Source organism: Ammospiza nelsoni, chromosome 6 (genome assembly GCF_027579445.1).
Source record: "Ammospiza nelsoni isolate bAmmNel1 chromosome 6, bAmmNel1.pri, whole genome shotgun sequence".
Lineage (NCBI taxonomy): Eukaryota > Metazoa > Chordata > Aves > Passeriformes > Passerellidae > Ammospiza > Ammospiza nelsoni.
In genome coordinates, this window is record NC_080638.1 from 27,515,416 (window position 1) to 27,543,260 (window position 27,845).

The 27,845-nt window shown below is 41.8% G+C and overlaps 1 protein-coding gene across 1 annotated transcript in view; it reads right to left on the minus strand.

Annotated features, from left to right (window-relative positions):
• Positions 1-4,472: 4,472 nt before the first annotated feature.
• Positions 4,473-27,845, minus strand: part of LTK (leukocyte receptor tyrosine kinase) — a 50,385-nt gene continuing 27,012 nt past the window's right edge. The window contains exons 11-29 of the mRNA XM_059474888.1: positions 27,124-27,225; positions 25,343-25,520; positions 24,665-24,815; positions 22,426-22,557; positions 21,734-21,890; positions 20,669-20,851; positions 20,060-20,158; positions 19,410-19,562; positions 18,629-18,739; positions 17,787-17,973; positions 17,021-17,111; positions 15,714-15,778; positions 13,614-13,743; positions 12,292-12,389; positions 9,914-10,006; positions 9,212-9,313; positions 7,224-7,358; positions 6,802-6,892; positions 4,473-6,171 (exon numbers count right to left, since the gene is read on the minus strand). Of these exons, the coding sequence (XP_059330871.1) occupies positions 5,398-6,171; positions 6,802-6,892; positions 7,224-7,358; positions 9,212-9,313; positions 9,914-10,006; positions 12,292-12,389; positions 13,614-13,743; positions 15,714-15,778; positions 17,021-17,111; positions 17,787-17,973; positions 18,629-18,739; positions 19,410-19,562; positions 20,060-20,158; positions 20,669-20,851; positions 21,734-21,890; positions 22,426-22,557; positions 24,665-24,815; positions 25,343-25,520; positions 27,124-27,225 (3,032 nt within the window). The 3' untranslated portion in view covers positions 4,473-5,397. The remainder of the gene's footprint in view (positions 6,172-6,801; positions 6,893-7,223; positions 7,359-9,211; positions 9,314-9,913; positions 10,007-12,291; positions 12,390-13,613; positions 13,744-15,713; positions 15,779-17,020; positions 17,112-17,786; positions 17,974-18,628; positions 18,740-19,409; positions 19,563-20,059; positions 20,159-20,668; positions 20,852-21,733; positions 21,891-22,425; positions 22,558-24,664; positions 24,816-25,342; positions 25,521-27,123; positions 27,226-27,845) is intronic.

Consider the following 27,845-nt stretch of genomic DNA (forward strand, 5'->3'; position numbering starts at 1 on the left):
GACATCTACTGTGATTTGGTGATGTGAGAATAATATAATTTTTTCAAGAATTTCTTCAGGGAAGGGAGAAAAACAGTATGTTTCACTGCTTTTAATCTTTACCATGTGGTACTTCCTAAAGCAAAACCAGAAGCCAAATGGTGGAGCTTGGTTCCAAAACCTGTTGGTGGTACTTTTAGAACCTGATTCACCCAAAGCTTGTCAGCTTCCTTCAAGGTAAGCTCTGTCTCAGAAATCTCAGTGAATAGTCTACAGCCTATAAAAAAAAAGTGCACCAAGAGGCACTTGTCAGCTTCAGAGCACTAAACTGTTGCCCTGGGCAGTTTTGTGTGGACACAGGGAAAAAGCACTCAAGTCTCTAGGACTGGCAGCACTTCTCAGCAAGAGAGAGTGTATTCTTACCATAGAAAGTGTGAAAAGAGTACTTATAAGAGAGGGAAACAAATATCCACCATTAGTGTCTCTTTATTTTCTGTTGCAAATATAGAAGTATACACTTGTGTAGCTTTAAATTGCATAGAGGCAGGTGTTTCATCTACTTATGTACAGTAGTCACCCAGAAAGGAAAGTTGGCAGAAGTGCAGCCTTGGTCAGAGGTGATGACAAATCAAAACCTGTTCACGTGACTTTTCCATTTGTGTGCTGTGATGGGAAGATGTGAGGCACGGCATCACTAAGGTCTCTGCGTGGGATTGAGAGGGGTGGACAGCCAGGAGGAGAGAGCACAGCCATGCCTACAGGAGAAACTGTCTCACACAGCTCAAGGGCCTAAGGAAGTCTGGTCCCTTTCTGACACTGCTGTGGAGATGCAAATACAGTGGGGGGAAAAGTATTCCCAGCAGCAGCAATTTCTTCTCTTTCAGGAAAGTAGGGAGTGTCTTGAAGGTGAAGTTACACTTGCAAAAGCCCAGAACTATTTTAGCACCCTTGGAAAGCTTTCTTAGTGCACACCAGCCCATGGGCAAATTAACTGAGAACTTAGCTCAGGAAAAGGGTTGATATGAAGGGGGACACCTTAGATCTGTGCAATTAAAAATTCTGTTTGTTTAGGAGAGCAAGGATTACCAAGAAAGGAGAAGCAAGGATTACAAAGAAATGAGAAGCAAGACTATCAACAAATGTGAAAAAGCCGAGAAAGACAAATTGAAATTTCCATTATTGTTTCATCGTCTGTTAATCAGTCCCTTCTTTAAAATGTAAGAATGAGGTTATGTGAAGCAACATAAAGTATTAATGCTAAACACAGTCAAAAACCAACTATATACATACAATTACAAAAACAATTTGGTAATGTTAAAAAACAGATACCTATCAGGAAGAGCAATTTTTAACAACCCTATAAATGGCTGATTCTGCAGTAGGGAAGTAGTGGAAGATTTCACATGGATTATAGACTGAATTAATCCCAGATCTCCAGCTCATGTCATTCCTCTAGGAAACAGAATTGGGTTTTGGCTTCCAGTATCCAAATGAATCAAATTTTGACACTATGGGTTTAACTCACTGGTGATGCCCTAAAAATGTCTCCTTAATAAAAAGCAGTTTCACACAACTTACATTTTGCAATGTTAGCAGTTGAGCACTGCTCTGAAATCTCTGATTGTACAAACAATAAGTTTCAGTCTCAGAACTGAAGGACTGAAGGTTGTAGGGTGTATCACTGCAATTGTTATTTTTTCTTTTGAGATAAAATGGTTTGCACAGCATGTAGCATTCAACTTCACAACAGGAAAAATATTAACAATATGTCCTCCAGGATGTTAATTAAAAATTCATTATCTGTGAGGGTTTTTAAATAGCATCTAAAAAAAGATTGTTACAGGTCAAAGATTCGTGGCAATATGCTGACAGAAGATCATTCCATTTGGGAGAGTTAAGAGCATTGAGGGTACTAATGCAATTCTTTTAAAATTCCCAGCTCTTTCTTTTAGTGCCCATTTGGTACCTGCATCTCCATGTCTTGCCTTTTTAGAAAAGACTGCATCTGGCTCAGTGCAGCCCTGAGCTAAATGCTGTTGTAAACCATCAGAGTCTGTTTTGGAAATAAATAATCCATATATGCTTACTCTACTCTTACAGTTGCTCTTCAACATCCCACTCTTGATCACTCTTAGGGATAAGATCCTGGTCAGGATAGAAGTCTGCTCAGTCTCAGTGCAGCTTTGTCTATGTGCTTCCTGTAAACGAGTACCTTGATGCAGCTATTCAGTAAAATCAGGTATTTGTCCCATGTGCTGGACTTGCACTTTATTTATAAAAAGAAGGCATAGCTACAGCCAAGACTGCCCCGGCACTGCTAATAGAGCTGTGCTCTCCTCTCACTTCACTTTTCAATAGCTTCCCTGCTTTTGGCACTACTGGCCTTTCTAAATCTGTGAGTTATATTGAGGCAAGGGCTTCACGGGGAAAACAGTGGTAGCTCAAAGCTGGTTAGTCATCTCGACAGTAGAGATCATGCCTGCTTCTCACTGGAATCTTGGGGTATTTTATAGTCATTTAAAAATATGAAGAACTGTCATCTCTCTGCTACTTCATTAAAAGTCTCAGGGAAGAGAAGGTAGTATAGTTAACTTCCCATGGCTTCTGAACCAGCCAGTATTTCACTCCTATTGCCACCAATTTCCAGCCCATGCTAATGGCTAAGGAGAATTGAAAGCAGAGTCATAAGGGGCCTGCAAAAGCATGTCCCTGACCACCTGTGCTCTGCTCAGGACAGACGAGGGCTGAAGAGTGAGCTGGCATCACCTCCACTGCAGCTGAACCATGATCACTGCACTCTGCTGTGGCCTTATCTCATATTCAGGGAGGAAGGGGCCAAGGTGCTGGCACCAAGTCACAACTACTGGAAAGTTTGATAGGTCATCTTTTGAGAGGAAAAAACCTACTAATGGATGAACCATAAAAGCAATACAATCTGAAAAGTAAGGACAAATTGATTGAATTTCAATAGTTAGAAGTAAATGCATTTATTTTTGGCTAGCATGGTGCAGAGGTGGCCAGTCTGAAATATGATCAAAAATGTTAGCCTTTGCAAGAGGAGAGAATGAGAAAGTTTCCTGCTAAATGGGCTCTTCTGCCTCATCTAACTGGGCTGTAGCAACTCCTGGATATAAGACAGGACAGGCAATGAACTAAACGTGAGAGAAGCTAGAGAGCTAAAGCAAAGGTGAAATGGGAAGAAGGGCGTGAGGCAAAGTCATTAATCTCCTTTGGTCACTAAACCCATCAGTCCCCACACTTCTACTGAAATTTGCCCCACACAGAGGGACCCCTCTCTTCTGACCATCAATCATTTTACAACACCATGGATTTAGAATTATTTCCACATTATATGGGTCTTTGCTGAGAGGTGACCATCATCACCATTTATGTCTGGAAATCATAGAAGGATTGCTGTGAAACGGGACCTCCAAAGATCATCTAGTCCAACCTCCCTGCTCAAGTAGGTTCTCCTACGGCAGGTTGCACAGGATCATGTCTGGGTGGATTTTGAGTGTCTCCAGAGCAGGAGACTACACAGCCTCTCTGGGCTACCTCTTTCAGTGCTCTGTCACCCTCAAGTAAATACATGTTTTTTCTCATACTCAGGAAAAATGTCCTATGTTTCAGTTTGTGCCTGTTGTCCCTTGTCCTGTTGCTGGGTATCACTGAAATGAGTCTGCTCCCATCCTGTTGACACCTGCTCTTAAGGTATTTGTATGCTCTGAATTGACATTGTATAAAATTGTCCATTCTAAAGTCAAAGGCCTAAAACTATACAAAGCGTGGAAGAGATAGAAATTCAGACCAATGAAGCATAAACCTGTGCTGAAGATGCCTTCACCCTGTGATTTTCTTTACCACAGCTCAGTAGTGTCCACCCTGACTGATGTAAAGGACAGGAAGTGTCTGGTCTAAGCAAGCCATCACCTGCTAGCCTGCACCTTCAGACTGACATGCAGCTGATCACTAAGCATAAAGGATATACCAGAGAACCTCTTGCCTCAGAAAGGAACTGGAGAAGTCTACAACTGGCATCTCACTGCACAGCTTGATTACACACAAAGACAGCATGTAATTTGCCACTGTAGGTGTGGCATTCAGGAGTGGTACAAGAACAGAATGCTTCCAAGACTGTTCAGACTTAATCCAAATTACTTGCCTTTTCAGTGTCCTTATTTTGCAGCTTTAATCCGTAAACATGAATTTAGATCCTAAATAACTCAAGAAAGCCTTAGAAATGAGCTGTCTTGGAAACAAATGACTACCTTTATAAACAAGTCTGCACTTGCAAGGCAAGGAACAATTGCTACCTGCTCAGCTGTGTGAAGCCAAGTCATGGCTTTAGCTTTCTCAAATGGTTGAGATATTCTACTTTCCTGTAAAAAGAACACTCTAAGTGGGGTTTGCATTAGATTTCCTTTCACTATTCTTCTCCTTTGCATTACTTTCTACCTTGGAGTATTAAAACCAAGAACTCCATCATACCAAATGCTAGATAGTTACCCAAGAACCTCAGCTAAGTTCTTACCAACACAGCATAGAGAATTAATGCTGAATATCAAAGTACTTACAAAATGAAATTCATTTTAAGTAGTCCATTAAAAGATAAGTTCATTTCTCATCACACCATGCAGCTCACCCTTCTTTGAAAAACCACCTGCCCCTTCGACACCAGGAGCTGTGAGGAAAGCAACACCATGAGGCAAGCAGCACATTTCCTCCACTACTCAAAGGAATATTATGAGCTCCACCAGCTACTGCTTTTTTAATGGTAAATGTTTTCCTCTTCATTGCTTGTTTACAAAGCCCATGCTCAGAGGAGCCTGATTTTTTTTTTTTTCATTTTTCCTACTGCTTCCAATTTGAGCAATAGCTTCCACAAGGTCTACTAATAAAACAGATGCAAATGTGGCTGCTACTCTTTTTTACTTCCCTTATAGTGCATAAGCATTAGTAATTCACCAGGACTGTAAAAAGCTCTCAGGAACGTAGTAGCCTTTGCAAGTTGGTTGCTGCTGGCACAGCACATGTTTTTAGATTCTTGGTTCAGAAAGAAGCACAACCTGTGTTGGCCATTATTTCCAGACAAGTACTTCAGCTGGATGGTAGGTCCATTTCTTTTCACCTGAGCAGATTGAAAAGGAGTTCTTTCCTTAGGAACCATATTCTGAATCAGACAAACAATGCCATTGTTCTCTACTTCTAAGCTGGTTCAGTGGAATGCATTTGAAGGACAGAGATAGAAATGCAAGTGCCTTTAGCAATGTAGGATCCAGCAGGTAGACAGAGGAAGCAGAACACTGCTGATGTTGAAACTTCACTCATTTAATCGAGCTAAAGTGGAGGAAGTTAGTGAAACAGGAAGCAGTCCTTCCAGACACACACATTCCCTGATCTTTGGAAGAACCATTTCTACTATACTGGAGTAACACTCAGGTCATCTGACAAAGACAGACCAGAGTCTCTCTCTCTTGATGTTTTCTCTTTTTTACAAAAAGGCTTTTCATCTCTGTGAAGACTGGAGCTCCTTAGCACAGCTGCTCTGACATCTGCCAAGGCTGATGGCTGGTGCTCGGCACTATAGCATAGGTCATCATAAGCATAATTTACATTGCCACAAGGGAAAGTCTGGAGTTTCACCAGTTCAATCCCACTGATATCCAGATGAGGGTAGTTACTTTGACTTGGAGATGCTGGAGATGCACGAGAGCTAGGAGAACTGCAATTCCCATCAAAGCCTGAATCTTCTCGCTCTGGATTTGCTTTGAGCTTGGAGCTGGGGCTGAAGTGACAGATATTCTCTAGCACCCATGATCCATATGTTGGATTCCAAAGATTTTTTGTTTTGTTTTTAAGTCTGTGGGCGGATGGGTTGCTGGGCTCCAGCTTCTGGTTTGAGGTCTGCTGGAACCACGACCCACTGTTGAAATCACTGAGGCACGGCAGGCTGGGCCCTCGGGCAGTCCGGTTGCTCAGGTTCTCCACCAGTAGCTCTTGTGGACATTGTACAAGTTTGTGCCCAGCATGGTGGGATCCCAGTGTCTTAGGTGTTGTCTGAGGGGTGAGAGAAGGGCTTACCAGCAGTGGCACTATCCCACTGGAAATGTTTGGGCGCATGACCATACTCCCTTCGTCCTCTGGTGCAGGGCTACACTCCATGGGCAGCTCAGTGTTGATCACATCAGGGTCCTGAAAAAGAGAGACAAGAGTCTGTTACATCTTCAGGGTGACTGTCACAGGTTTGGGCAATACTCCTGCATATCAAACAAGGTGCTATGTTCCATCTGGACATCACATGCTGTTGAGACTTGCATGTCTCCTTTGAGAAGAGACTGTGCTTCATTTAAATAAGTGACTAAGCTGTAGTATAAAATTTCTCTTTTGAGAGGTTGGATCCAGACCTGGAGCTGTTAAATGTTACTGGATAGTGAACTCACTGTGCCATTTCATTCCCCCTCTCCACTCCATAACTATTCAGCTGTGGCTTTTGAGCAATATTAGGCAAGGTCAGAATATGGACCTTGAGAGAGATCTAAATACCTTTCCATGACAAAATGAAGGATGTTTTGCAATTGAACAAGCTGAGAGCTAAAAGCATCCATTTGCACAGTATATGCTCATTGTGGCTGGGTGGAAGATGCCAGAGTGAGGATGAACACTGGAAAAGAGCCAACAGCACCACATTATTCGTTATCTCACTAGTAATGTAATTATGTCAGTCTGCGAGGACCTTTCACTTGCCTTAGGGTCTAAAGCTAATGTCTTTGAATAGCTGACCTTCAAAGGATTATCATCCACCTGGATACCAAAGACCAGTACCTGGGTGCAATACTTGATCCTTTCCAGGATGGTTGAGAAGTTTGGCCGATACTCTGGACTGTGCTGCCAGCATTGTGTCATGATCCGGTACCTTAAAGTAAAAAAAAAAAAAAGATTAATCAAGATTATTCAGAATAAAGTGGTCAAGGGTCCAAGGGATCAGACTTGGTACATGGCTCAAAGGAGGAGTGCAAAAGTGGATCTACCATTTCTATATCCCTGGATCCTGCCTGACTGGGGAGCTGCTATTTAAAGCAAATCCTGTATTGCTCTAACATGTATACAAGAGGCAGTAGCTCAAGACATATTTAACAATACCCACCTAACACAGAGGGCAATCACTATCCCCTGAGTAGAGGTGTCTTTGTCCACATTTTTGACATGTACTACACCTTGGCTTGTGAGAGTAAGGAAATACTTACACTGGCCCCGGACAGTTTTTTGGTGGATCCATTCTTCCTCCACTGGTGACAAATTCCAGCACTTCCTGATTGGTTTTGCAAGGGTAGGGCATGTAGCCTAGAGAGAAAATCTCCCAAAGCAGCACTCCAAAGGACCTGTGTCAGAAACCAGCCAAAAATACCAGTCAGATTTCATCTATGCTCCACAAAACCTAGCTTGTAGCTATGTAGGCAGCACCACAGCAATGACCTTTCAAAGCTGCAATCCAATTACAGTAATATGCAATTAGTGTGATAATGAGTCAATGTTTACATAAGAAGGCCCCCAATCAATCAAAACCTTTGCTCAAGCTCCAAAACAAGTTTTGCAGAGGTTTCAAATAAACTTCTATGGTCTAACTAAAAAGAACTGTTAGATCTGGCATGGATATTTCTTGCCTTAGTTGGGAAAACTGGAGATTTTTGTATTGAGGAATACATTTGGTGCTGGTAATTTGCCTGCAGGTTGAGCTCTGGGTGGCAGAAGCCCAAGGCAGGAGGCTGTGACCTGGCACCTACCCTATGCAAAACAAGAGGCGAGGACCTGTGGCATTGCCAGGTGACCGGACACTCAGAGACACAGCAGGAGCCAATGACTCCAGACTTTGGCACATTTAGAGAGTGAGTGAGGGTATAAAAGCCCGGGGCTTCCTTTCTTTGGGGGGGCCCCTCCTCAGAGGAAGGAGCTCAAGTCGTTCTTTTGTTACTGCGTCTTGATTAAATTATTTTAAGTATCCTGACCTCTGGGGCCCTGCTATGGGAAACCTGGGGCCGAGCTGGTAAGGAAACCTGGTCTGACTGTGAGTGTGGGGGGTGTAGCTGTGAAGGAGCCTCTACTCAGCTCAAGAGATGCAAATGTGACTTCTGGAATGGCTCCTAGATGGTCAGACAGGGACCTTCAAATGTTTCCTAAATCACTGTTTCAGAGCAAGATGCTCAAGTATAAAATCAAAGGAGAGACATCCAGTGAAACTGAAAGGCAGCAGCATTTCTGATATGGCTGTGCGTTTTTTACATCCGCAGGTCAGATAGCCAGTGTCACTAGGAATTATGTATGACTTAGTCTCATTGAAGTCAAGAGAGTTCTGCCAGGACTTCAGTAAGGTCAGAATTTTCAGTCACTTTTTGCTACAAAGGTCAAATTTCCAGTATATGCATGTTACTTATAATAGCCTATTACAGGAACTGTAGCACTTTCCTTCAAAATATTTAGTGCTGGCTGCTCACAACTAGGCGCTGATAAGCAATCCTTGTCTTCCGGCATCGCTAACAACTTCAGGAAACTGGGTCAGTGTGGCATCTGAGGGAATGCCTCAGTACAGCATATTGAAGGATCTGCTGTACAGAGAAAGAAGTGTTCTTAAGCAACTGGAAAGCTTCCATACCCCAGCACCTGTGCATGAATGTGCTACTGTTGAGGGGGTGCTTATTTTAAAGAAAGATCAAGTCGCATGAGAAATCAGTATATAAATATTGTTTCCTCAGCAACCAGCAAGGACTTCTGATTAAACCTGCTGTCATTTTATAGGCAACAAGAAAAAATATACAAAAAAGTAATCCTGGGTGGTACAGAGAGAGTAATTTACAAGAGATATAAGAAGACCCTGTCACTGATGGAAACTGGAAGTTTCTGAAGGCTGACGGAAGCATTTGATGATATTTATCTGGATTTTTAACTGAGACTTCCTGAGAATCTAATCTGCTTTTTCCTTTTACTTCTTGATTGGCTTTTTGTAATATCCTACTTTCATGAATAGCAAATTTTTATGATCTCTATTTGCATTCAACATTTAAATTCTTATTCTGGATTCTTTAGCCATACTTCGACTGAATGCAATGGGAAGACTTCTCATCTTTTTCTGGGAAATTCTTACTTTAGGGTTACTGCTGAGCACACTTTTGTTCCTTGAGCAGTACATTTTTTGATGCTTTTCAGTGAGTAGCAGAAGTGATTAAAAGACATTTATTACCAGGTATCAGTCTTGGAGGTGAAAATGCCCTCTAGAAAAGCTTCTGGTGGCATCCACTTGACAGGAAGCATGGCTCTTCCTCCCTTGCGGTAGTAACTTGCTCTGGGAAAGATGAAACACACAGAGAATGTCACACAGCCTGAACGGGCTTCGATACAGAAAAGATCTTATCACCACAGTAACAGCAGCTGGGATTGCAAGTAACAGTGGGGGCCAAGTGAGAAAAAGGAAAAGTCATCAACACAACAGTGCATTGAAGCAGCATTTTATATCCTCTTTGCAACTGAGATGGAAACAGAGGATGTTCTTGTGCACAGCTGAAGGCATCAAACTTGCCAATGCTTTGCGCAGGGTGTTGGTGCAGCAAGTCTTCTTGACATCATGAAGTGATAAGTATGGTTGCTGGGTTTTTTTTAATTTTAATTTAAGATTGTTTATGATCAATTGCCTAATAAATTTTCCTATGCTTGGTTTAGTGTCCACAAGTGTTTGTAGTTTCCTGGGACCACAGTTGAAGTGAATTGGTTCATAAGCGTAGATCTGTTAATTTACAGTCTGTTAACACAAGTTAGTTAGCTGCTCATCAAAATCAGACCTCTAATGGATGAATCCACTGCTTCACATATCATGAAACAATTCAAACCTGTCAAAATTATACAGATTACTGAGTTACCCACAGAACTGAAATTGCCCTTCACTTACCTGTAAATATCCCTGGCCATTCCAAAGTCACCAATTTTGGCTATTCGTCCTGCTCCAGTACAGGTCAAAAGGCAATTCCTTGCAGCTATATCTCTTAAAAAAAATTAAAATTAATTATAATTCTAAATTCTTAAGTAGTTCAAGGAATAAAAAAAGTAATAGATCCAGTCCTGCAAATCTTACTTGAGTAATCTTTAAACAAATGTGAAGAGCCCTGTTAAAATATGAAAGAATTCCAGTTACATTATCATTTTTGTTAACCACAATTCTTAAACTGTATTTGAATTATATCTTCTACCCAGCATCTGCCAAGCTTTCCCCATTCACACCTTTTTCACTAAGGCAGAAAACAGCATCTGTATCAGAAGAGGAGCAGACCTAACCTCTTTTGCTTCAACCACATTATGACAGATTTCTTTCTTGCTCTATTTTTCTTAAAGAGTGACATCTCAGCAGCGTCCTCATCACTTAAAGATGTGATGATATTAGACAGTCTTAGCAAACTGCTTGAAAAGTTATGTAGAACCAGATTTGGTAATCTGTTGCTTTGTTACTTCTGGATATCTCCCATGGAATCAGTCAAAGCTCCATGTGGAAGCAGCTGTTAGCTGGGTGCAAGTTTTGCTTGTGAGAAATGGAAGTGATTCCTTCATGGCCAAGGCTAAAATATTACTGTTCATTTTAAATATGCATTCTGAAAAGAAGGTAATTAGAATCATATTACTGTGAGGGTCCTGTTAACTGCCAAGAAAAATAAGCTCCTTGAAAACTCATATGTTTATTTCCATTGCCAGCCTTGAAAAATCTCTGAGGATTTGGAAGTCAGGTTCAACTTTCTCTTCTATTATCATCTGTGACTCCTAGATGACAATTCCTGCCCTGTAGAAGCCTCTCTACAACCCCACTACACTACCCCTAGGATTCCTAATATCTGTAATGAAAGCCTTCTTCATTTCCCAACCCACTCTAAGCAATGCTGACATCACTAACAAATACTAATACAAAACCTGAGGGAAATTCCTTGTGTTCAGATTTATGGGATTGTTGGCTAAGACAAAATGAAGCCATTCCCAGGTTGCTTATATTAGAGATCTAACAGCGCAAAGATTGACTCAGAGGTTTGTTTTTTTAAAGTCACACACTGCTGCTACTATTACAGTAAGGATTCTAAAATAGAATGCTGTAGTGATTAACTCAGAGGTTTCCAATTAGAATACTGATCCAAGAGATCTAAGAGCCACAACCTTTTGCACATTCTTACTGCTCTTTTTTAACAACAGAAATCTCTAACCCTTTTCCACAAGAACTTCCTTATTGTTGCAATATAAACAGTAGAAATCTGTTTCAGATGTTCTAATCATAAAGCCCTATAACATATTTCCATATCTCAACCTCCTGGCTTTTTGCTCCAATGGCTGCTTGCCATTGTTTCCCTGGATTTCTCCAGCCCCTGCCCAGTGTTTCCTAGCTCTGTGCTGTGCAGCCCCACATGTGCTGCACATGTGGGTGAGCCCAATTGCCTGCCTGCACATCTCCAGGCTGCACCTTGGTTTGGTTAGAGCCTCTGTGACCCTCTGGTGTGCAAGGGCTCTCTTCTCCTTTACACACAAGCACTGAACACAGCATGCAATTCACAGTAAGGAAGCCAGTTGCCCACTATGCCTAGGAACATTATGAGCTGAAATAATTCTAAATAAAACTGAAGGATTTCAATACACAACCAGAATTTTTAAAAGGGTAACTGTAACCTTTATCCCTTCTATAATAATTTTGTCTTATTTGAAGCATGCTATATCAACATTTTTTGCCCAACAAATGAGGAAAAAGGAATTTGAAGAAACAAATATGGGCTTACTAAAACCATGCAAGCAGGTCAGACACTGAGCTGGGAAGAAAGCCTGAGATGTGTTTTTATCTCCTGTCACCCTTGCTCTACCCTTCTCTAGCCTTTGCCTCAAATATTATGGACTGTCCTGTGCTGGTGGGATAGGGAAAGCATTTAAGTCAAGATAGGGAGACGATAAAGGAAAGAAATAGCTTATTGTCTTCTCACCCAACACTGAGTGACACTACCATCTAGTGGACTACAGGGCTAATTTCAACTGTCTCTACGTTGCAGGCACTCAAAAACTAGTACTTAAACCCTCTCACTTGGAACAGACCACTGCCCTCCCTTCAGGACTGCAAAGAGCAGTGCAGAGCCTAACTCCTAAAAAAACCCAGGGAGATCCACTTGGTCATCTAAGCACAAGCCTGCAGTGGCAGAGGAAATAATCTGTCTCCCCTGTGGAGATTAGTCCTGTCTAATCCACTGCCAATAGAAAGTGTATGAGCCTGATGCACCTTGAGACAGATCAGAAGAGACTGTTTCTCCTCACCTGTGGATGAAATGATTCTCTTCCAGATATTTACAGCCACAGGCAATATCCCTGGCTATATTCAGCAGGTCCTGCATTGTTAGTGTGGATGGCTGATTCTGGAAAAGGACACGAAATGGTAAGGGGAGGAGAGTGAAGTAGAAGAATGTCATTCAGGCAGGGTATAATCAGAGAAGGACAGAAGAAGGGAAAGGGAGAGATATACATACAGGATGGGGGAAGGGTTAAATGAGTCAGGAGCAAAGAGGAACATAAAGTAGGTCAAAGCAAAGAATTAGAAAATGAGTAAACTCTTGTTTAATCCCAAAAACTTTCCGGAGATTTCGCCTCTCTTGAGCACCATACATGAGTGCAATCTGGCAAGAGACTTATGGCCTGGTGTGAATAGCCAGTTAAAGGGGCTGGGAGAGAACTACTCCCTGCTGTGTTGTGTGAAGTCAATAGACAAGCAGGTTTAAAAGGTGAGACAGAAGAGAATATAAAAGCACCCACTTTTAAAGAGTGAGTCAATAAATTATCAACAGAAATTAGTGCATGAACAAGAGAGAGTGAGAGAGAGTAAAAATGCACAAGTGCACATCTTTACACCAACATCAGCATTCATCAGCTTATCTGTACCTGGTAGAAGAACAGTGATTACCCTCAGGAGCTGTATGCAAAAAAGGAATGCTTTACTACAGGACTCCAGGACTGGTACTAACCCTTCACCATCTACACTTCCCTAAGAACAATAAAGAAAACTTTTTCCAGGAGCCCTGCTTATTTTCACCCCCTTTACATCATTCTCCATAGGGAAATTTTTGTCATTTTTTCTTTAGGAACTTCTTTATTGCTCTCAGGAAGGGTGAAGATAAATTACTACACTGCTAATCAAAGTCTGAGATATATCAAATAAATTAGGCTCAGCTCTTCAACTGGTATAAATTTGTACTTCTCCATATGGTGCCGACGCACACCTGCTGAGGACTTAGTGCTATGAATTCTGATTATAACTTCAGCTCCTCACGTGCCATCACAGTACATGGAAAACAAAGCAGGTATTGAAAAAAAGAAGACCAATTATTTATAGTCTAATTGTCAGTGAAGTCTACAATGGCAGGACAGGATTTTACCTCCTCAATTATTGGAGTTTCTTGCCCTGCTTGGTTTTTGTCTCACTGACACCTGCTTGCATCAAGCAAACCAACACAAGTATCCAGAAGTCTGTGGGAGCTGGGACACACACACAGCCTAGCTTGGCTTCAGTGTCTTTATCCAGTTGATAAAAATGTAAAAGTAGTCATACTAAAATCAACCACAGCCTCACATGGAAGCTCTCTCACCATCCTAGGTCGGTTCTGCCGAAGGAAGCTCTTCATGTCTCCTCCAGCCATGAGCTCCAGCAGAATGAAGCGAGGCAGTGTCTGTAGGCTGACACCGATGCACTGCACAATGTTTTGGTGATTGAACTTACTGAAAGCCAAGGTCACAGCACATGGAAGAGAAACACAGCATTAGTACCTGGCCAACATCCATCCATTCTCATTCTGACTTGATATTTGACAATCTGGACTGAAGCAAATCCTGATGCGGTTACAAAAAAATCTTCAGCCATATCAAAATGCCTCTCTGGTCATGACAGCCCCAAGAACAGGGTTATGCCTGGCTTTGCCCATGAAAAGTCTTCAACAGAAGGTATAAAAAGCTAAAAGCAAAGCAGAGTCTTCTGTCTGTGAAGAAAGAATTTAATGAACACACTGAAAGATGAGAGTGACACGAGAGGGATAAGAAAGTTAAGCATGCAAATTTCATTGGCATTTGTGATACAAAGTCCTGGCTAGAAGGAATTTAAATTCAGTGTTGGTTATTTTAGACATAGCGCTGTCTAGTTTGGGACTAGGGACTCAGTGTTTAGTCTGCCGGAGGGACTCAGCTAATACCTACTGCAGCAGCTGCTTTTGTGATTCTGCTTTTTATAAAAGGAAGCTGAGCTTGTCACAAAGCACAGTAAGACTCAGTCATTAGACAGCAGCATCTTCCCTTAGAAAATTATTACCTGGATAATAAATGAACTAAAAATAGAAAGGAAGTTGGGGAAGAGAAAGAGTCGTGCTACTAAGTGAATCAAGGCACTCCTTAATTGATTAAAATTGCTCTTTAAAAAAACATACATCAGTGTTATCTCCTGTTCAGCTACCACATTTCTTTCAGACTGTGGGGAGTGGCACTATGTCATGAGATTCATGCTTTAATAGCAGAAAACCAGCATCTAATTATAAGCTGGGCCAGACAATGAGAAGAGGAACTTCACATTGCACAAATTCAAAATCTATAAATTCGAAGTACTTACAATTAACCTTGACTATGCTACTATTTTGAAGTCATCCATGATCCTACTATTGTTTTCAGATTATGGATTTCTGTTAATGAAGTAAATTCTAAGGCTGGAATACCTAAAGTACAGGTGATAAGAGGAATGGCTGTCTGTTATATTTTCCAAGATTTTAGAGATCTTATATTTCACTGTCAGAGGGTCATGCACATAGGACCTTATAAATGTTCTGTCAAGCTTGCAAATACATCAAATCAAATGCAGAATGTTTGTACAAAAATGTTGCACTTTCTTACTCCTTTGAACAGGATCAGCAGAACCGATCAACCAAAGTTTTTGTTAAATTGTAATGATTTTTGGGTGGGATAGAGTTAATTTTCCTCACAGTAGCTCATATGGTGCTACATTTTGTATTTGTGATCAAAACAGTGCTGATAACAGATTGATATTTTAGCTGCTGCTGAGCCGTGCTTACACAGCATTAAGGTTTTCCCCATACACACAACTCCCCCACAGTGAGAAGGCTGTGAGGACAAGAGGTTGTGAGAGGACACAGCCAGGACAGCTGGCTCCAACTGACCTGAGGGACATCCCATACTGTATGGTGTCATGCTCAGCTATAAAAGCTGAGGCAAGGAGGAGGAGGGGAAAGGGTCAATCAGAGCTTGGCATTTGTCTTCCCAAGTAGCTGCTGTGCATGATGGAGTCCTGCTTTTCTGGGATGGCTGAACACATGCCTGCTCACGGGAAATAGGGAAGGAATTCTTCAGCGCTGCTTGGCTTGCTCACACAGATTTTGCTTTACCTATTAAACTGTTTTTATCTCATCCATGAGCTTTCTTGACCTTCTGATTCTCTTCTCCATCCCTCTGCTGTGTGCAGCCAAGTTGCCTACTGGCATTAAAGCACCAGAAACAGGCAACAAAAGAACCTCAGTTATCTTGTTTGAGATAAACAAGTAGTACCTTATATGCTACTAAATGCCATCTGGTGAAAAATAAGACTGAATTTATTTTCTGAACACAGGCAAGGGAATAAAGGATTCTATGATTACCTACATTACTCTTTTTCCCCCTGCCCACTATCAGTAAAAAAGCCCCTTAAACTATACCTGATAATCAATGCTTCCATCAGGAAATCCATCTCATCCTGCTCAGAGCAGACTTCTGGCAGGGTCTGTTGAGGCAGTGAGGGCCATTCCACCAAAGAATTGAGAACATTTGTGTGACCACCAGAGATAAAAGGGAAAAAAAAAGAAAATAAAAGAATGAGCATGTAACATATAAATCACCTCAGGCACCTAAGAGTAGGGGCTCATCCTTTCAGTGCCGAGTTTATTGCACTGCATGTGACCCATTTGCTAGTTAAAGTCAGGACAGGAAACAATGACCTACTCGAAAATTTTTTGTGTGTGTGTGAATTGAACTATATGCACAATTCTGGAGCAAAAATATCTTCAGGTACACATCAAGAAAAATATCAGATGGGGACATACAGACCTAGGAAGGTTTTTTAAATGACAAGCTGTTATTTATTCTCCCTTTTCTTTGTGTCCACATTGCAGCACATGCTTGCATGCCATATGACACACACAGCCACTTGATTTAAATTCTTGTGTCACATGCCCCTGTAGCTTTCTTTCCTGCCAGCAGATTTGGACATCTTCTGCTGATACAGATGAACTGGATTACCACAAATGAATGACATGCTGATCTCCTTCTGCTTACCACTGTGCTCTGGTGCTTCTTCCAGTCTGAATAGTGAAAATGGGCTGGGCAGTTCCAACTGCTTATTAGTGTCCTGGGTTTTCACCCACGTTTGTACAGTGACACAGGGAAGTTCATGACATGAAAGCCAGGATGAATAATAGTAGAACTTTCTTTAATTAATGAAGGCTATGTACTTGAGCTGAACTCATAGAAGTAGATTTGTTTCTCTGAGTCACAGGCTTATAAAATAACAGAAGCAGAATATGAGCATCGTTAACTTTGGGGCTGAGTAATTGACAAATCCTGATGCAACAGCAGTCATTTCTGAGAAAACCAGCCTATTGTCTCTTGCCATTAATGACAGAGAAATTATTGTGAAATCACAATATGTATTCACAACAGCATCCTTAACACTGTGCAATATCAAAAAACTACCTGAAAATTTCATATACAGTAGAAAAGCACTACTCTCAATATGAAGGGAAGTAATTGAGAAACAACACAGATTTTTAAGTACATTGTGTGGAAAAACCTGTGAGAAAGCACTCATCAAAGCTGATAATGTCTGGATGCAGCAATGTGTCCAAGCCTGCATCACACATATGCATATGTCATTATACATGTGATACACATGCATTTCCAGCTGGAATAGGGATAACATGGCTCTTATGGGTAATTATTGCTGTAGAAGAAATTTGTGGGTACTGACCTTGATAGCCACTTGTAGAGGGTTGGGGTCCCCTGCAATGCCTACCACAGTTCCCTCATAAACCTCACCAAATGCACCATGTCCTAGTGCCCTGCAAGAAAAGAAAAGGGGTAACAGATGTTATATGTCCTTGGATCCAAGAGCTGGCCAAGCTCTTCTTTTCATCCAGTCCAATACAACTCAAAACTTCTGAAAATGGCTTATCAATATTTTCTGTCGCTATCATTAAAAAAGGGAGGTTGGAACCTTGATGGTTCTGAACAAAAAATAGGCCTGCTCAATCCTAGGATCTATCACCAACTGTGGCAAAAGAAAGACAAGAAAAATGGAGAGCAATAGAATAAGGTGGCTGCAGACTGATGTCTTCAGGAGATTGTATAAGACATAAGAATGATCAAATTGTTCCTTCTAAAGCTTATATAACTTTGATCAGTATCATCTGGACGATGAAGAGCAACTTAGCGTGTATCTCTTTGTGACAGGAAATTTCCTTGTGATTGGAAATGCTGAAATAGACATACTGCTATAGATTTGAAAGGGAGCTGCTGCCAGGAGGCAAGTGCAATAAAACCACAATCACAGTAGAGGTGAAATACCTTTGTGTGGGAACATGGAACAGGAGACTCACAATCTTACACTTCTGCTTGAGAACTTCATGGAATCAAATTATCTTAAAGAACATAGCTAGTATCACATCTGTTGTATTTTGGCTGACTTGGACTGAGTGCTTTGCAGTCAGCAAGAGAGATGGGCCTTGTTTTCTCACCGAAGCAGAGAGATGTTTTTCCGTGGGATCTCCTTCAGCTCGCTCAGAGTGGCGGCTTTCCCTGCAAAGCAGTAGTTGGGGTTGTAATCGGTCATGATGACAGATGTGCGGATTTTGCTCAGTTTATACTCCGGGCTCTGCAGTCGTGCTCTGGATCCCTCCAGCTGCTGCTTCTTCAGGTGATAAACTGGAGGTGGAGAGATTAATAAAAATGCATAAACAAGATCTACAAATGGACAGAAGAGATAATGCTGGCCACACTGAACAGAATGACACCAATCCAAAAATTATAAATGGTCCAGAAATGTCTCTGGCTTGCTGTATCATGTTCTTCTTCACAGTCTTCAGTGATTTAGTAACGGATATGTAAAAAGTGTTATTCCTGCAAACACCTAATCACCTGGGAACAACTTAGGTTTCCTATGCTGCTTTGTGCATTGGCTGAGGAAGAGTGCTCCACAAGATGTCTTGCTGACATCAAATCCAAAAAAGCAAACCATCTCCTTGAATGAATTATATATTTAATTACAGATTGTGATTTCATCTAGTGTTGCAGTGGCTGCTACAGAAACACCTGCTAAGAAGGCTTCCCTAGCTCTATTGTTCTGTGGCAATTAGTGGGGAAGAGCAGTCCTTGCCCTTTGGGACTATGCTTGTGTCTAACTGTGGGTGGTGATGTTTCCTATCACTTCTTTTTCCCTGTTCCTCCAATCACCTTGGGAGACCACAACACTTTGGCTCCAAGTACTGAAAGCAGTGGCATGTGGCCAGGTGGTCTCCTTTTGTCTAATTTAGCTGGGAAAAGCCAGGTCAAAGGGTGATAAGAAGTAAGTGTATCTTACTGATGGACAGGCTGCCACAGGTGAGGATCATTCCAAGCACCACAATCACAGACACCACAGCTAAGAGGAGGGGGAGAGACAGCTGTCCCTCTGGTATAGGACCCTGGGGCACTGGAAGAATGAAAACAGTACAGGGATCATGGTCAGAGCATTTTATAAAAATTACAGCAAATCCCTCTATAATCCTGAAGGTTGAAAAAGTACTTAAATAATTTTTAAATCATTGTGAAGATAGAACACAAACTGATAAACCACATATTTCTTATCCATTCTTCATTTTTCTATAAATGGGTAACATCACTACTCAAAAGTTGAAAATGTCTACAGTCTTGATTTTTTGGAGCTCCAAGACACTGTGAAAGGAAATAACTGTGAGTACAAGGCATCAGCTGACAGGCACAGTGGGAAACTGCTGTGGAAGGAAGCAATTTGTGTCTTAAATAACTCAGCAGTAGGTGGTACGTTATCCTGGAGAGGTATTTATGCTTAAATATCTGATAGTGAGCCCATTCAGGAAATTCACACCATGTCTCTTTACAGATATTTTACCTCCCGCCTAATCCAAATGTGAATGTTGGAGATGGTGGCAGAGATGCAGCTCAGCATGTAAGCAAAGGTCAGCAGGAATTTTCAGTCCTATGTTTGACTGACATTTCTCACACCACCTTGTCCACTGGATCCACTAGCTCTAACCCAGGAACTGAACATCAAAAAAGCCAGAAGGAGATATGATATAAAGAATAGAGATATGATCCAGTGAGGCTAAAACTTCTTAACTTACCGGTGCAGGTGACATTGTCGTTGGCCAGCACAGCCCCCATCTCACACTGGCACACTGGCAGGTTGGTGTCAGGGTCCCTCTTGCAGTTGTCTGAGTGGCAGTGGCTGCAGTTAAGATAGATCTGAACCTCCACCTCACCATGACTCTCCATGGCTGAACAAGGAATCAGACACAACAGGTGGGCTTAGTTCAGTTTTTCCTATCTTGTTCCAGTAAGGTAAAAAAGCCAACAGAACAAAACCCAGCAGGTACCTACAACTTCTCTCCTTCTCTGCAGGAGAGCAGATAGTCCAACACAGTGTGGACATGTCAGAAGCCTGATGGGGATCAGTAGGGAAGAAGATATTTGGTCCCTTGAGCAAACAGAGAGGCCTTGAAGTGAATTGACCTGAAAAAGTTGGGGACTGAGGATGTGTGGTTGAATCTGGTATCTCTCCTGGCTTAGAGATTGACAGAAAAAAGGTCCCAGAGCACTATGAAAGTACTTAAAGAAATGACCACAGCTAAAGATCTGACCTGCAGTATGAAATAAATTTCAATGAAATGAACAGAAGAACAAAGACAGGAGAAGAAGGAGGAAGAAAGAGGAAATACAGAGGAAGAAGGAAAAAGGAGGAAGAAAAGAAGTGAGAGTAAGAACCATATTGTACCTGCCAAGGGATGCAAGAAGATCTCTCCTATGGGGTTCACAAAAGAGATGCCATCCTGCCCACCAGCTGTGATATCATCACTCTCAGAGGCATGTCCCCCTGGGGAGAGAAGAGTATGGCTAGCTGATCAGTGCTGCATGTTGCAAAAAATATGATGTCTCTGAAAGGTTGCATTCATTCCCATTATCACCTGGGGTCACTCTGCAACCTTCCTGTGATATTGGATGGTATAATGTCAAACCCTCACTTGACCCAGCCAGTATCAATGTTAGTGAAGTGACTTCATCCAATGCAGGTTTCTCAGTTCAGCAAGGTAAAAATGTATTTGTTCTGAACAGAAAATAGAAATGGAATATTTTCCATGGGTAACTTGGAAATGGGTGAAGGGGTGATTCATCACACCTTCCAAATATTAAATCACATAGAACACTTTTATCCTTGATTTCTCCAGTTATGGAGAGATGGTGGAGAGAGGGTGGGTTTCATACCATTCAACTTGAAGTATCTGTGCCTCACCTCCTGCAGTCATGCACCTCTGCACTAAGAGACCTGCAGGGGCTCTGAAGGGCACAAAATTAATCACCATGACTCTTACCCCAGCAGGCTTACCTCTGTACCCTCCGCCTCCTCCCCCAGAAGTACAAGCTCCTCCTCCTCCACCAAAACCACCAGAGGTGGTCCACTGGAGCTTGGCTAGGGCTTGGGGACAAGCTTGACCTCCTTCTCCACCTTCCAGAAGGGACTTCCCAGCCTGAGGAAGCAGACTCTCATCTTGCCAGCCACCACCTCCACCTTCAGTCAGAGAGTGAGAAAAGAAAATAAGAACAGGTAAGAGCAGCACGAGGAGAGATGCTTTGCAGAGAGAGGGAGATGAGTCCATATTAATTTCTTAAGTGCCTAGTTCAAGGTAAACTTTTCTTTAAGTTTAAAAGAATATACAGACAAGCTCCTTGCTGTCATGGGCAATAACAAACAGGAAATCTAATGCACAGCCTGTGGTATGTACAGAATAAACTGACACCTCAGCACCAATTTCTTGTGGTGTTAAGAAAATAAGGAGCCTACCACTCCCCTTCAGGATAACTGGTTAGGGCAGTCAGCCATGTAATATGCTGAGTTTATCAGGGAAATAAAAATAAATTGGATTTCTATATCTCACTTTACTGGCCTCTCTGTAAGCCTACTACAGCAGGAGATGGACAACCACCAGATTATTTTTATCTCTTAGGAATGGATTCTAGGCACAGCCATCACAAAATTATAAATAAGGTTCTATTTCTGGTATAATTCCCATAATATAATTTTGTTGTTAGGGTTTAAGGGGAGTAAGGGGAAAATGTCTTCTCTTCAAAGGCCATTGTTACAGTGTGAAGGAGCAGGCTCCGTCCCTCAAATGTCGTTTTCCCCAGTTCAGTTCATAGAAGAGAGGGGTCTTCCTCTCTTCTATGGAATGGCTTCTACTGGAGCACTCATCAGCTGTCCTGTGCATTCTCTTTTTATCTGGTGACACAACATATAAGAAGATATCCCTTACAGACTAGCAGCATATTTCTAAAAACTACTGCCACCGAAAAACACCAAAAGACTGAAAAAGAAGCCCTTCACTTCATGCTTACAGGTCAATGGGTGTATTCAGCCACGTGACTCAGACCTGGTGTGGCTTTAGTGTCTCACCTGCTGCCCCAGTCCTCCCACTGACTCCAGGTACTGCAGTGCTGTTCTCAAATTGCTCCAGGGGTACATCATCCAGGGAGTTGTCCTGAGCCTTCAGGTAGGCTTTTCCTCCTCCTCCTGCTGCGATGAGCAAAGGTTCGAAAATGCCATCCTTCTGCTGGAAAACCCCCCATCAAATATCAGAAAAACTTCACATTCCTTGATATGCCAACTCATAAAACTTATCAAAGATGATGAAAGCATCCCAAAGAAGACTGGCATAAGGCCAGGGTAATGCTACTGCTTGTCTCATAGAATCATTACAAAAATATTTCACATCATGTTCCTGAGTACAAAAGTAACTGTTTAACTGAATGTCAAGGTTTTGTGACATATTTTTTAAAGACTGCTGCCAGTATTAAAGTGGGATCCTGGTGTAATTCCCACATCTGAGCTGTTAAGGACTGAGGAACCAGTTCAGCTAGCTTAATGAAGGTGATAAATACAAACAAGTATATAAAAAGAGATCAACAACTAAAAAGACAAAACCTATAGAGAGACAGAAAGAGGAGAGGGAGAAAAAGGCAGAAGAGAAAGAATCATTTTTCATAATCTTTTTTAAAAGAACTGTTTATCATATGCCATGACTGACAGTGAGAGCTAGTAGCTCTGCTGGACACTGCTCAGGCAGGATGCAAAGAGGAAATACTTACTCTAAAGATGTAGGTTGCTCCTCCTCCACCCCCACCTCCTCCAGCCCATTCCTTCAGGTCCCTTTTTCTTTTGTAATCTTCTTCAATTAGAGATGACTCCCCTAAGCAGATCTTCTGAGTTTCAGGATTGCCCTGAAAGGAGACAAGAAATGGAATCAGATATCAGCAAAGTCCAGCTCTTGAGACTTGTCTGTGTATTTCAGTATAATTATGTGATAATACCTGTCATGCATATTAGACATAGACAAACCAGTATGTAGATTATCTTTGTAGAAAGTGACCTTTTCTACTTGGACTGACAGCTGAGGGATAGATCTGTCTGTAACTTCTGATTTGCAAAAATGTATTAACTCTTTGTTAATTTCACATTAATTAAATAATTAATATTTTGCATATTTAGAACTTCTTATAACCAAAACATTTAGATATTTTGGCTTCTGGATTAATTCTAAGAACTTTCTTACACATTTACTGTTTATTTCTCAGGGAGATAAATGCATAAAGCAAAGGTGATCCACACATAGTTGGGAATAATCTATTGATATATCTTAGAAAAGCAATTTGGAGAACCAGTTTCCTATTCCTCCACCAGTCTTACTGCCTGTGTCCTCTCATTCATGTAGAATCTCAGAATGGAAGGCTGGAAGTGACCACTGGAGGTCATCTAGTCAGCCCAACCTCCCTGCTCAAGCAGACTTCTCTGGGGCATGTAACTCAGGATTGTGTCCAGATGGTTTTTGACCGGATTGTGTCCAGATGGTTTTTGACCATCTCCAGAGAAGAAGACTCTATAATCCCTCCGGGAAGCCTGTTCCAGTTCTCAGTCACCCTCACAGCAAAGAAGCTCTTCATCACATTCAGGTGGAACACGTTCAATTTTCTGCCCATTGCATCTCATCCCAAGACTGAGACTGAGATTGATTGAAAATTGACAGAGGGAGAACTCTTTCTTGATTCTGTTAGTGATGGTGCATCGCCTTTCTTAGTCGGTGAAGCAATTTGTCTGCTTAATTTAAATAGGAGAACAAATGATGGCAATGAGATAAAGACCGGGGGAAAGCAACTGGGGTAAATCTGAGGAGAGAGAATCAAGGTTTGGAGCTGCAGAACTTCTCCAGAGAAAGAAAAACAAACATTAGTCACCCAATACAGAGATTCATCACGATTTTCAAAGCCAAAGAAAGTTGGGCTTTGGAAGTGGGAAAAATTAACTGCAACTTTTTCCAGTAGCACCTGCCAAAGGGAGATAGTGCTGTGTTGTGATTTGCAATTTGGAGAACAAATGATGAAATGCAAGAGATTAATGGACAGCTTTTCAGATTATGACCTAAGACTAGAGAGTGCACTGAAAAGGGAACTGCAGATACACAAATGTATCTTTTATTTAAATAGATATGATTCTTTTATTATATAAAGTGAAGAAAGGGTGGGTTTGGAGTCTATTGGAGCATCTGGGTAAGATATCATCTCCTTTGGGAAAGTAAATAGTAACAGGAATAGTATATGCATCCCCAAACACACCAGTCTGTGAGGAAAAAACAGCTTTGTTCCTGGGCAGAGGTTAACAACATCTCTGGAACAAGAGAGTATCAAAATTGATGCTGAAAAGAGATTGTTTTTGAGCCTAAGTGACCAAAGGACTTTCAGATCATTTGGTATAGCGTTGTGAGGACACACGCATAAGTGTTCATGTCACCAATTTCCATTTCTCTTGAGTGTTTTTTTATCATCACAAAAACCTAATTCAGGGGCCTCTGGAGTTAGTAGGAAGATTCTCACTGGTTTTGGTAGGCATTGGACTCAGGCTTTAGTCTCTAAGCCTAGAGAGTATGTAACACAGTGCAGCCACAACACTGCTGGATGATTCCATAAGTAACAGTAAATTTTCTGAAAATCCTGGCAGACAGCAAAAACCCTGGACTGTGGAAAAACAAGAGACGGAGCACATCTCTTGTCTATGAGCTTCCTGTTTAAAATAAGCACAAGAGAGCTGATGAAGAATTTATTTCAAACACGAGGAGCTTAAAGCAAAGTTTTTGTGGGCTTCATATTTGTGCATTTTGGGATTGTTTTTCTTTTCAGTGTTCTTTATATCTGTTTTGAGATTCTTTCTAACTTCTTTTATTGAGTCTTTCCTGTCTCCTGCCTGGATTCTGGGATTTCTATCTTTTATCACCAAACCCCAAGCCACCCACAGAATCTGCAAGGTCTCTGCCCACATGTGCTTCATGGCCCTCACCCCAGGGCAGGCATCCTCCCCCTGCTGCCCCACTAAGATGTACAGCAGCTCATCTTTCTCCAGGTGGAAGGTGGCTGAGATGAAGACACCATGGGACCGCTTATTGTGGTTTTTGGCTCCCTTCCCCCCGGCTGCTCCATAGGCAGAAATCCTGCAAGACAAAGTAAATAAATGAAGAAACAGCTCTCACAATTCTCATCCCTAAAATAAATCCATCTGCAATGTCTCCCAGCCTTCACTTCCAAGCAGACATTTCTCCTGAGCAGGCTCCCCTGCTGTAGCAGCTTGTGACTATTCTTTGTCTGAGTCCCATGTAGGTAGGCTGCACAAGAGGACAGACCAACCCTCACCTGAGTACTGGAAACAGAGACTGCAGGAACAAATAGCGTGAGCTGGTACAGCCAGAAGTCTAAGGCTACAGGACTGAGATTATGGCAGCACTCCTTGGCTGCATGCCCACTCTCTCTCCTCTACTCCTCTTCTGATCTCTTCTACATCTCTGCTCACCCTTCCATGCTTCACAAGTAGATCAGATATTTATCCTTATATCTACCGCTCCTGTTTCTTCACTGTCCCCTCCACCTACTCAGTACAGGTGGTCCCACACTTGTGCTTGTTGGAAATCCACAAACAAAAAGCAGTTAGGGTGGCTGTCCCCCAGCACACACTGATCCTCACCTGTATCTGTTTGTGGCTGGCACTCTCCAGACTTGCACTCCCCGGAGCCTGCCCTCCTTCTCCACAGTCACTGACACATTGCTGTTCTTGTAGGCACTGTCACACTGAGCTTGAGTTGGTCCATGGGGACCACTGGCACCACATGTTGAGAACCACCACAGAACAACAGTTGTGTCCCCTGTGAGCAAAATAGCAAGAGTTGAGTCAGATGTGAGCTTGCCTGCATTTCTCAGATTATACCTACTTTCTTCTAGTCATAGCACAACTACTGCTTTCTTATGGTTACTGTTTGTTTTCTCCTCTCTCCCCTTATTTCCTACACACTATTTGATAAGTCATGGGCTGAAGATAAACTTTATCAATAGGGTGTGAGGGGGGAAATGAAAAGGGAAGAGGGACTGAACTTCTAAGAAAGGGTTTATCCAAGTGTCTCACAGATATGATCAAATTCCTCTTCTCAGTGCCAGTCTAAAGCAAGAAGATGCTCAACTTTCCAAATGAGAACTAAACCATGTACACAGAGACAAGGGTTGAAAACATCTGTCATTACAGCTAGTGACCATTTACGAAACACAGTTATAGTTTGAAGAGATTTGTCTCAGGCTTGCACAAGAAGCCTGTGGCAGCAAAAGCTGCCAGGGAGCAGCCTCTTGCTACCATCTGTAGGGACCCTTCTTCCCCAGGAAATTTCTATCCTGGTTCTCATTAAGCATTATTCTTTTGTTTCTAAACGGTGCAGCAGATAAGGATGTTTTCTATTTTGCACCCATTTTCTAAGACCCAAATAAATCCATCTGCTCCACTGAATTAGATGAGGCCTAAGAATGAAACTTTTCAGTAATATATTGAAAAACTATGTGATACAGTTTATGCACAAAAGTCAGGGTCAAAAGTAGAACTGTTTAAGAGATGAATTATTAAAATAGAGGTAAAAATAACAAACTTTTAAAAGAAAAATTCCAATCTTATTTAAAGGAAAAGGCAAGCAAAACTATCCCCAACAGACAATATCCTGTGAACATGCAGATGGATCAATGCAGTATGAGTTTCAGCTGCATTACAGCACTCCCCTGAGCTAATGGGAACAGACAGCAGTACAGATTGTCACATTCCAGGTGGACACAGCCTTTAGGAGCTGGGACAGTCACACAGTGGTATTTGTTGGCTGATAAAACAGCCTCAAGAAAACCTCACTTCCTGACCTTCTCCTTTAGACAGCGCTTCTCACCCACACAATTCTTATCTGTCCTCCAGAGTGGCAATCTCTACCACTATCAGTAAATTAGTCCCCCGCGTTCTGTTGTTCTCTTACTTTTTCATTCAATTTTTTTCTTCAGTGTATTTCCTCATCCTTACTTACTTCTCTCTGGATTTTCATCTTTACACCACTTTTCTACACTCATTTTATTCAGCTTCAGTGCTCAGCACTCTTTCTATTCCCAACTTTCTGTACAGGTCTATGCCTTTTGTTCCTAAGCTGCCTTTCCATGCACTACAAATCTGAACCATGCAGCTTCATACAAACTTCATGCAGTTTTCACTTTAAGAGATTCTGCTTTTCTTTAAAGAGGACCTGCCATCTCAGGGCCGGTGAGCTGGGCTCCAGCAAACTGCTTGCCTATAGCCAAACAGGGACTACCTGACACAGACTCCATATCTTTGGCATCTTTGGATTATATATAGTTGCTTCACTGCTGCAGGAAGGCAGATCACACACAGGGGACAGGAAGGGAGTCACCTTTTATGGCCAAGAGACAGGTTTTCAGTACTGAATCATGTACCTGGGAGGGAGGGCTCTTCCAGGGGGTTCAGAGGGTGTTCATCCAGGATACTAATCTCACGCGGGTACTGGCGTTTCCCACCAAAATGATTCCATTGTTTTCCTGTAATAGTTTGTAGAACAGAGAAAGAGGTGGGAGGATGGTAGAAGAGAGCAATAGAGAATTTAAAGATTACACGAATTAATTAAATACAACTGTATGGTTAAGATAAGTAAATATTACCTTGGGTAGAAAGGTGTTTTGAACAATCATAATTTTGTATTACTCTTTTGAGCCCATATCTTAGGTAAGCTATTTTTATCTGTGCTGAAGGCAGTGGGTCTTCACATGAACACAGACCCTCCATGTTACTCCATGCAGGTAAAGCTCCTTGGTCTGCAATTTCCCATAGTTGTGATTATAGGAGATTTTAGGAAAAATGTAGTGTGGGAGAACAGATACCAAGTATTGATGTTCTGCTGTTCAAACAGGCAGGTGACAATTCTGGACAGTCAAATGATTGAAGGTGTAAAGGAAAGTGGTGACATAAATCCTTGTCTTTGGTTCTGAATAGTGTCATGGCAAATAACCCAGCTTAACAGATCACTCCCACCTCAGCAACCAACTCTGAGCCTCTGAGAGCTCACTTAGAGAATAAATAACTAAATAAAATTACATGCCTCACTAACATACAGAGTTAAGTAACAGAAACATACCCTTGTCACAAACTGTTAATCTTTGGA